The 10,471-nt window shown below is 36.3% G+C and overlaps 1 protein-coding gene across 1 annotated transcript; it reads right to left on the bottom strand.

The window, feature by feature from the left end:
- Positions 1-5,042, bottom strand: LOC102802230 (BTB/POZ domain-containing protein 17-like). Its single transcript, XM_006817616.3, has 2 exons — positions 4,924-5,042; positions 1-1,466 (listed from the first exon to the last, which is right to left on the bottom strand). Exons 1-2 carry the CDS (start codon positions 4,928-4,930, stop codon positions 1-3), a joined length of 1,473 nt encoding a protein of 490 aa, XP_006817679.3. The 5' UTR covers positions 4,931-5,042.
- Between the last annotated feature and the right edge of the window lie 5,429 nt (positions 5,043-10,471).

Below are 10,471 nucleotides of genomic sequence, written 5' to 3'. Positions count from 1 at the left end.
TTACCCATGATTTGCTTTTCCATTGGGTATCATGAACATGGCAAAAGTGTACTTCCCATCTGTATCAGCGCAATTCTGCCTCAAATCTTCTAAACTGACCGGCAGCCACATCTGCTGAGACCCAAATCCATCACGAGTCACCATTTGGCTACTGCAAACTTGCTTGACATAGGAGACACCTGCTTGACTGCAGCATACAAGTAAATTAAGTTGAAATTTACGTCTTTCACCAGGGTAAGCCAGCTTGTGTTTCAATAGAAAATATATACGAATATATTTATGTGACTTCGCTGGTCGTTGTTCAGCTGAACTAACTCTGTCACTATTATTATCTGATTCCAGAAACTGAGAGGTGATGGTCCAATAGGTCTTGTCACCTAAGTCAGCATTTGACGACGTTGCTGACAAGGGCATACTTTTTACCGAAATTGGGTGGACTGCATGTGTTGGATTCGATTGAAAGTTCTTTCTTGCAAATGGGAGACAGAATCGCTGTTTGGTCTTAGTTTTTGATGAACTTCGGCTACTTCCATACACATAGCAGCGAAGGGCTTCAGAGATGTGTTCCTTGCTTGAACTAGGTAGTGCACTTTTTGCATGGTAACGAAAAGCTGGCACAATATATTCAAGAACATAGTGATCAGAATGCTCTTTCACAAAATCATCGTTGAGGAGCTCATCCAAATGTTCCAAAGGCATTGTTTTAAAACGAATTAGTGGCAATAACTCACAGAGAATCTTGACTGGAGAGCGTTTATTTGACTTCGTTAATTTCAACCATTGGATCACCCAATGGTGAAGAGTGAACTCATCAGGAACTGTCAAGTCATCTCGTTTAAGGAGCTCTTTCAGAAATGTGATATCAAACCTATAAAACTCATGATTAGCTTCAAACATTATCAAGTTTAATGCAATAAATTGTATCAGTTTTTCTTTCAGTTTGGATTCCAAGTCTCCAGGCCTGTCAGCACACTTCATCCATGCCATAACACGTTTGATATCAGGATTCACATTAAAATTATCAATCATGAACTCTAGGCAAGAATTTTTCAGCGGTGTTACCATGTACTTGTCTGCTAATATATAATAATGAAGGACAGTATACACTGAAATCTTCAACTGGTTAGTGTAGATATACTTTAGAAATCCTTCAAATAACTCATGGCATTCTTCTACTACCTCTAGAGTTACAACCTTTTGGTCTTTTTCTTTCCAATTCTGGGTAAACATTCGTTCGAAGTATTCACTACTATTGACGAGAATCATGCGGTGAGCTGGAAACTTAAACTCTCCAACTTGCAGTACCACATCACTAAGCTCTCTATTGTTGAAGAGATTCAACATTTTTTCACCCAGGTCACTGTGGTCATCTATCAATTTCTCAGTATCTTTGAGCGTTTCATTATCATTCTCAGCATAGCAATGATGTTCAGTATTCTGCATAGTGTATTTATTCATTTTCAGATCTGTAAATACCAATGAATACAATTTGAGATGTTTTGCACAAGTTTATGACAAGCAGCCTGTTAGCTGAGATAGCTTTGCTGTTAGCAATGCACAATACAATTAAAGAACTGAAGATATCATTAGAAAATGAACAATATGTATAGTATCAAAGCAACCAGACTTGCGCTTTTCAACAAGAAGTCAAAAATATCACTTTTTACCAAAAATTACAAAAATATTCACCAAAATAAGAGAATTAAAGATATCATTACAAAATGAACAAATCTGAGAAAGGTCCACATGTAGTACCTATATATGTAATATCAAAACAATTGGACTTGGGGTTTTTAACAAGAAGTTGAAAATATCACTTTTCACCAAAAATGACAATAATGTTCACCAAAAACTAGAGAATTTAAAGCTATCAACACGAAATGAACGAATCTGAGAGAGCACTACCTGTAGTACCTATATATGTAATATCAAAGCAATTGGACCTGCAGTTTTTAACAAGAAGTCAGAAATATCACTTTTCACCAAAAATGACAAAAATATTGAAATGAACAAATCTTAGAGAGGCCTACTCAAGGTACATATACACCAAGTATCAAAGCATTTAGGCTTGTAGTTTTCAAGAAGAAGTCGAAAAGTAAAACATTGACACGGATGCCGACAGACAATCGCTCATATGATAAAAAACACATACACTCTCATAATCAGCTGATATGGGTCACTACATTATACATTATTATGTATTATACAATACATTATTTTTTATTTGCCAAGAATTCGCTTATTGAATCAACCTTGATGAACAATAATATATTTTGAATTTGAATCAGTCATTGAAAATTTCTGTATAGGCACAAGAGTGTGCAACATACCGAACCTTGACTGACTAGTACTCCAATTTGTGTATGCGGCCCCTCAATGGTATTTATTTGAAATGTTGCAGCACAGATTGGAGAAACTAGGCAAGTTGAGAGCTGAAGATGGCAATATAGTTGACTGGTAATTATTGGTAACATAAACTCAATTTCTGTGATAAAACTGCTAACAAGTCTTACACATGGAGAGTGTCATGGTAATAATTGGCAAACAATGTTAGGAACTACTGTAAAATACTTTATTTTCGCTATTTTCGCAGGAGGAATGACTCAGTGAAAATAAAACCCAGCGAATATACTTTTTTTTCCTTTATTTTACATCCAACTTACCAAAAATCAGTGGAAATAAATTCCATACAAAACACCCAAAAAGTCTTTTTAGCAAAAAATTAGTATTTAAAAAAAAAAAGTATTTTACATAACAGTAAGTCATAAATAAATGACAACTTCCCAGCAGAGGGTTACCATGTATTATATTAGTTACTGCATTGGATTTAGTCACAACATGGACCAAACATGAACCAACAAACCATGATCCATGGTCACAATCACATGGTAGTATACCATGGAACTACAAACTACTTTAGTTCAATGAGTATAGTAAGTTCATGTTTGAATTTTGAGAGGGCTTTTATTTTCAAAGGCTGTTCAGTTGTAATTAGCATATAGAAAGACAAAAATGTGTTACTGGGTAACTCCATTTTAGATTTTGCAAAGAATTGTGGGACAGAAAATTGAACTGTAGAGGGCGTTGGGAGGGGGGGTTGCATCTTTTCCATAGACTAAAGAGCCTTACTATATTAAAAGCAGCTGCTAAATTACCTTTCCTGTTTTCAAGCAACGCACTAATTTTTAAAAAAAAACTTATGGCTATACTGTTGGGACTTTCCATTAATTTTGCTGGAAAGAATGTTTTGAAAATATTATTTTTTAGATTTTTCACTATTTTTGGTAAGAGTATCTGATTTTTACTCTTACATTCATATTTATTATGTTTTATTATTTTCCATGTCACAGTTTCATCTATCTTTTTTACTAACAAGTTTTGGTTGAATTTAAATCAGTTTTAGAAGACATCTTTGATGATGATGATATGAAGACCCACCCCACCACCACCACCACCTTTCAAAAATATGCCACGCACCCTCCTGAGGTCTTTACATTATGCCTCCAACTAAAATATTGAATCCCAGTAACAGGAATGTAACTCAGCATTAAATTCCCACATTATCAGTTCATTACACAGACAGGTATTTTATTCAACTGAGGTTACACCACTCTCAAAAAAGGTGTCAGTCACTCTTTACAAATCTAGTCTAAATTGTGAAGTCCTTCATTGTTTTAGTTCTGTCACCCACTTAAAATGTATTCTAAAACTGGTTTGGATTCAACTAAAATTTTTAGTGGACAAGATAGATAGTTTTTTTTTTCAACTGTGACACGGAAAATAATAAAACATATTTAGAATAAATGAATGAGTAGAAATTGGATATGCTTACCTATCACTACAGTGCTTACAGTGCCTACAGCTTGCAGCCAAAAAAGTAACAAATCTAAAAAGCATCTTCAAATCAATCTTCCCAGTAAAATTAATGAAAGTCCAATAATATAACCATAAATTTAAAAAAAAAACTAACATGTTGCTTTAAAACAGGAGAGCTCCATGGAAAAGATGAATAAATGAAATTTGAAATAATATATCTTTGTGGTAAGTTGAAAAGTGTAATGCTGACGTAAGGACATTTTTCTATCTGATAGAGGGACCAGGGTACATGGTTCTTCGCATTGGACAAGTTTTACACACTATGATAGAGCTAAAATAGTTGCAAGACCAGTGGGAATATTATGCGAAAGTGTGTAAACCAAGCGTTATATTGTTTCTTACACAACATAATTGATATAAGACACGTAACTGTGACTTTGATAAAAAAAAAATTGTCCCCTGACCCAGGTGCAGCCAATGGAGCTCTTCATCGGAAAAGCTGTTCCAAAGGATTTTTGTTGAGGGCAGGGGATTTTTTCTATTTTTTGTAGGGGCGGGAAATATCAGTACCCTTCGGTGGGCAGGGCAGATGTCTTAAAAAATGCAAGGACAGGGAAACTTTTTTTAGTGGGTAGGGTTCTTACATAAACAAACATCGCAGGGTGAGCAAAACAGCCTTTAGGGGAGAGGAAAGATGAATTTGGTCAGCAGGAGGGCAAGAAAGGCAAGTTGGCGTTAAAGGAGTAAGCAAAAAGGTGTTTGTTTTTTAATGAGGGCAGGGGGGAGATGAATTTGGTCAGCAGGAGGGGAAGACAATTTGTTTTCAGGTGGAGGGCAGCTTATGAACAGCTTTTAATTTCCCCTCTTTCCTTTATATTAATTAGCATACTTCAAAAGGCCCATAAAATAAATTTTGTCCCAGAGAATTGACTATTTCAATTTATTGCTCGTTGGCTGCACCTGCTGACCCACAGTCGGGATCCAGACTTTGAGAAAGTCCTCATAGTCATATCACGAAAGCATCGAATTGCGCGCCTTGCTTGTTGTCGTCTGTTCTCTCAAAGTTCAGACATAACGCCCAGCACGTACTCATTCTGAGTTACTTACCAGTCATGCTGAATTCTTCGCAGAGGAGGTTGGCTTACGTAGAATAAAACTACTGTTCTGTCACGAACGGAATCAACTCAAAAAGTGTGCGTGCATAGTACAAACCTGCATTTATTGACAGACTAAACAGGAAGTGGACAAGGCGACTCTATTGTTCATTCGAGCTTGTTACGTGATTGGTGCAGACAGAGTCGATGCATTGTATCGTCACCGGAAGCACTGTCTCACGCCGACCTGCATCACGTGGACCTGCATTGACGCACCGTTCGAATCACACAGTTTCGTATCCGGCCCACGGACCCGTGATCGTGTTAGGAAAAGTTGCATTTCACTGCAGCTAAATTGAGGCATTTGATTGGGCGCGCCAAGGAGCTGGCTGGGAATTGAGTCCCAAGCGACGATAATAACACACACTAAAACACAAAGGCTCATCGGTAGACGCTTGTTTGTAAACAATGACACGCTATGGCCACCTGACGCATGCGTAGGTGACGACTCCCCCGCTTTAATATATTACATGTGCATACTAGTATTACCGCCCAACCCCGTACCTATCCCTCCAAAATTTCCTCCGATGCGGGCAGGCCACTCAGGGAAGGCTATGAAAGACTGTTTTTATGATAACTCAAGTGGATTGGAGAGCGACAGTGACGTGAGCGGGGGATAGGGACAGCGGGGGTTTGGAAAGCGAATGTTTTTTTGTAATGTTTGTTAGATTGTTTATTATTTATTAAAACTCAGAAAATGTAATTGTTTGTTTTGGTCACGATAAAAAACAACTAACCAAGATTAGGAGAAAACACCATGATAAGTTTTCTATTCTGTGTGCGATGTGGGTTCTAGGGCGGACCTATTTGAGATCGAACCTGGAATGCTCAATAGTGTGGTCGATTTGAAAGGTGAGGTCGACCGGTGTTAATCGGGGATTCGAAAAACCGTAATAGACTAGAGAATCGGTTTTTGCGTGGCTGAATTCCACCTCATTCCAGAGGAAGGCGCTACATTGCACTTTTTAACGTTTTCCGATATTGGGACAGTTCGTTTTTCTCCGATATTAACGATAATTTCGATAAAATCGTCTAATAATGTCTAAGTTAGACAGGCCTGTCTGGACAACTATTGGGACATTTCGTTTTTCTCCGATATTATCGATAAAATCGTCTAATAATGTCTAAAATTGTCTAAGTTAGACAGGTCTGTCTGGGCAACTATTGGGACAGTTAGTTTTTCTCCGACATTATCGATAATTTCGATAAAATCGTCTAATAATGTCTAAGTTAGACAGGCCTGTCTGGACAACTATTGGGACATTTCGTTTTTCCCCGATATTATCGATAAAATCGTGTAATAATGTCTAAAATTGTCTAAGTTAGACAGGTCTGTCTGGGCAACTATTGGATCAGTTCGTTTTTCTCCGATATTATCGATAATTTCGTCTAATAATATCTAAGTTATACAGGTCTGTATGAGCGTCTAATAATGTCTAAAAATGTCTAAGTTAGACATCTCTACCAACATTTCATTAGATTTTATTAAATGATAATTATCCGATAATAATTCATATGACATTGTCGCGCCTTCATGATGGAATTCCAGGCGAGGAGAACACTCATTAAAAGCTCAAACCACTAATAAATTGTAAGTGGTCTGATTTTAAAGTTACAAGATGGGTATTAATATTTGTTGTAATTCTGGTAAATAATATTTTCAGCTAGATTCTATGTTTTATTTTTTACACAATGTTTTCCAAAAGAACATTAAAACCAGTTACCTCCTACCTAGACTATCCATCACGTGGGCGATAGCGATAACACCTGGACATTTTAGATTACGGTTTTATAGCTCACTCCAGTATTTCATGGTTATCACAAAAACGGTCGAAAGACAAACCACAGTCCCTCTCTAGATGACGTCGCTGGGATGACGATGTTTTTTTACAATGTTGTAGCGGGAAGGGGAATATCGTTGCATGTGTAACTCATTTATCCACAATATTTAACATTTTGTTTTGTATTTACCACACACTTCAATGTTTTATACATTTTAAAAAGGTTTATTTCCTTCTATGTATAGGAACCCCAAACGAAGTGTCAATGTTTCTTCAAGTTTGTAATAAAGCAGTCATTATAATGATACTATGACAACTACATATGACCAATATTGAAATAAATTGCAGTGATTCATATATATTTGACCATGGAGGACCGTCATTAGACCTTGTAATATTTTAATAAAGGCACTGTGAAGATTAACTCAAAACATGGAAATTGCACTTTGTTCACGTGACATCATACGTCGAGCCACTGTGGTCGAGCACAGGAAGAAGACAGGCGTAGTGGTATGAGATGACTGTTTGTTTAGTTGTATCACAGTCCCTATATCCCCGGTCTGGAAACGACTAGCGTTCTTTTGTCTCAAATCGTGTTGCGGGTAAACAAACCGTTCACATCCGGGCCGAGGGAGTCAGGAAGTCAGACAAATTACGATACCATCAGAATATTCATTAAAATCGGCAAATTTACCGTCATGCAAAGCGATACCTCATCGCATGACTTCACTTTGACCTCAAATTAAGGTAACTACAACGTAAACAAAACACGTAAACAAAATTAGCACTATGAAATTTGGGGTTTTTGTAAAGATTAATATCAGGAATTGTGTTAATCTTATAGTTTTAATAGGAAAAAACGGCGCGTACCAACATGCTGACATCGCTGAACAAATCTTGTCAAAATGGCGTCGTTCATTTTAACGTGGTCTATCGAAAAACCTGTGATTCTTGGGGGCTCATAACAATTGAAGTCAACTATACAACAACTAATGACTTTATTCGATACGCCAGTATAAAACAATGCTTCAATTTTTGTATGTAAATGATTTTTTTTAACACTGAATAGCGTATATTTCAAAATGTTGCCATTTGCATTTACGATGGAAAAGAGCATCCATAAAAATCGCACAATTTGACATTAATAAAATGCGGTGTGACAAACAACAAATCAGCCCACCAATTTTTAATGATATATTTTGATTATAAAATGTTAAAAACAAAGACAAATATTGGTTTCGCGCCGTGAAGAAGGGTTCATTTCAATTACCCCAAAAGCCAAACACGAACAATTTTCGGGTAAAGGCACAGTTCATCTATCTACGATAAGGGACTGTGGTAAAGGTATGACAAATTGTTGCGAAAATATGTCGCTGCTGGTAAAATAGATAAATTAAAAAAACTACTCGCCGGCTAAAATATGATCTTATATTATGTAAAAAAAAAAGTATGTAAAAAACCTCGAATTCTGGAATAAACAACTAAATTGTAAAAAAAACACACAAAAAAAAACAAAAACACACACACACATAGCAATGACCAGCCGACTGACTGTGTACTGAACGTGACAATGCTTTGTGTTTACCCTCAACGCACCTTTGCCAGAGAAGGGTGACAAATTCACACCTAATACAATGATCGTTTCCAGACCTGGGAGATAGAGAGACTGTGATTGTATCTAATAAAATAAATGAGTCATGAATAAACATCGTTTGTTCAATGAAATTCTGAGCTGGCTGTAATACGTATGCGTCATGGATTTAATTTGCGTACATCTAATTAAAAACTTTTTTTTGTATTCAAGTCGGAATTCAAAAAATCGGACTCGTTATTTTGTTCACTTCACTGGCCGGTACAGTGATTCTATGTGACGAGAGAGTGTGGAATACATGTGGCAAAACTCTACAAATGTGGGAACGAATATGACATATTAAAAATACTAGTATACTTTTAGCTACATCGAACTGGGACGAGCACTTTTTCGTAAGTTGTATTTTTCGAATTCTTTCAGATTCATTAACGTCCAAAATCGTTCACTAGTTTAATATAAATAGAATATAACATTCGTTGCAAATTTGGCTTGAAATGAGCAGGAAGCAGAAAGTCGAAAAGTTGATGCATAGTCGAAAAAGTTGGGTGAAAATTACAAAGTTGCAGAGATTACTATTAATAAATCTGACTGAAAAGTCGATACACATGCACAACTACAGTCACTTTGATGTCATGTTCATAGACAGGTGTCTGCTACACTGGAGTATTCAAGTGAAGAACGTACCTCATGTGCGCATATCAATGCTATAGATATTGAGTTTTGCCGATAAGAAATAAAGACAAACCATGCTAAAATAATCGTCCTATATTATGTTTAATATATCTTTTTTTCCCAGAATAATAATATTATGTTTCATTGAAAGCATATAATTTATAATATGTAAATATCGTAATATAATGTCAAAAGTTGGTTGTAAAAGCAGAAATGCGAAGTCGGAAAATTAACATCAAGAGATGAAAACTTATTTGGAAATTATTTGTTTGAAAATTGCAAAAGATGGCCAAAAGTTTTTCGCTGAAAACCGAAAAAATAGGTTATGATGGAAAAGTTTGTGAACATTCAAAGTAGCCGAAGTTAGCTGGAAAGTCGGGATGGGGAAGTTAGATAAAATGTCCATGAAATAAATTACAGAAACAAGATGGAAAAATTCGTGAAAATATAATAAATTGGTTGCAATGTTAGTTGGAAAGTCGAAAAGTTTGTATTGCAAGTCGAAAATTAGTTGTGAATTTACAGAAAATTAGTTGCAAAATTGCAGTTACTGTTAGTAGTGAAAAATTGGTTTATTATAAATAGTGAAGAACGCTTATATCACAGAATTTTTGAATTATTTTCTATTACTGTACATACAAACGACAAATCTAACCATCCATTTTTTTAAGCAATGCTGGATTGAAACATGATTGTTTTAATAAAAGTCCGGGATTTCAAAGTCATGTCATGTGTAGTGCGCCCTCAATGTTGAAATTGTTTTCTATCCTCGGGGGCGGAGCTACGTCACAAGACGTTCCACGTTGCTAAGACGCGCACCACTGTGCATGCATTTCTGTGGGCTCTGTGCGCGCTGCTGTGGAACGCCGGTGAAAATTCGAGAAAACAACACAAACTTTGAAGTAATCCTGAACAACTAAATTTATATATGTTACACACGTATCTTGTTACACTGTTCAGGGTAGTCTCAACAACCACCCCAAAGTACCGTTTTCTGCTGCGAGTTTTTGGCCTTTGTTTTCACCGCCAGAGTTGCCAAGCGGTGAAAATGCCCGGATGTCCGCCCCCGAGGATTAGATACAAACAAAACTTTAACCATCCATTTTTTTTTAGCAATGCTAGATTGACAGTTGACAGTTTTGTAGTGCGCCCTCTATTCTAGAATCTTTGAAATAGACAATGCTGTCTTTTGGACGAGGTCGGTTTTCGTCATAAAAAATTCCTTTACTTGCCACAATTTTAACATGTTACTGTTACTTGAACAATGGAAAAGCCCAAAACATGTATACATTTATTGACTAGTACAAACTCTTTGTTAACTCACTACAAGCTGGATATGAATGTATATATGTCATGCAATCATTCAGATATTGAACTTGCGGGCCTGCAGGTTCTCACATTCAATATCTGAATAACTGCTCTTACAATATTTTATACTTAAATGTCTATCTTCACTG

Source organism: Saccoglossus kowalevskii, chromosome 8 (assembly GCF_978046115.1).
Source record: "Saccoglossus kowalevskii chromosome 8, keSacKowa6.1, whole genome shotgun sequence".
In the NCBI taxonomy this organism is placed as follows: Eukaryota; Metazoa; Hemichordata; class Enteropneusta; family Harrimaniidae; genus Saccoglossus; species Saccoglossus kowalevskii.
This window is presented reverse-complemented; position numbering and strand designations above follow the sequence as displayed.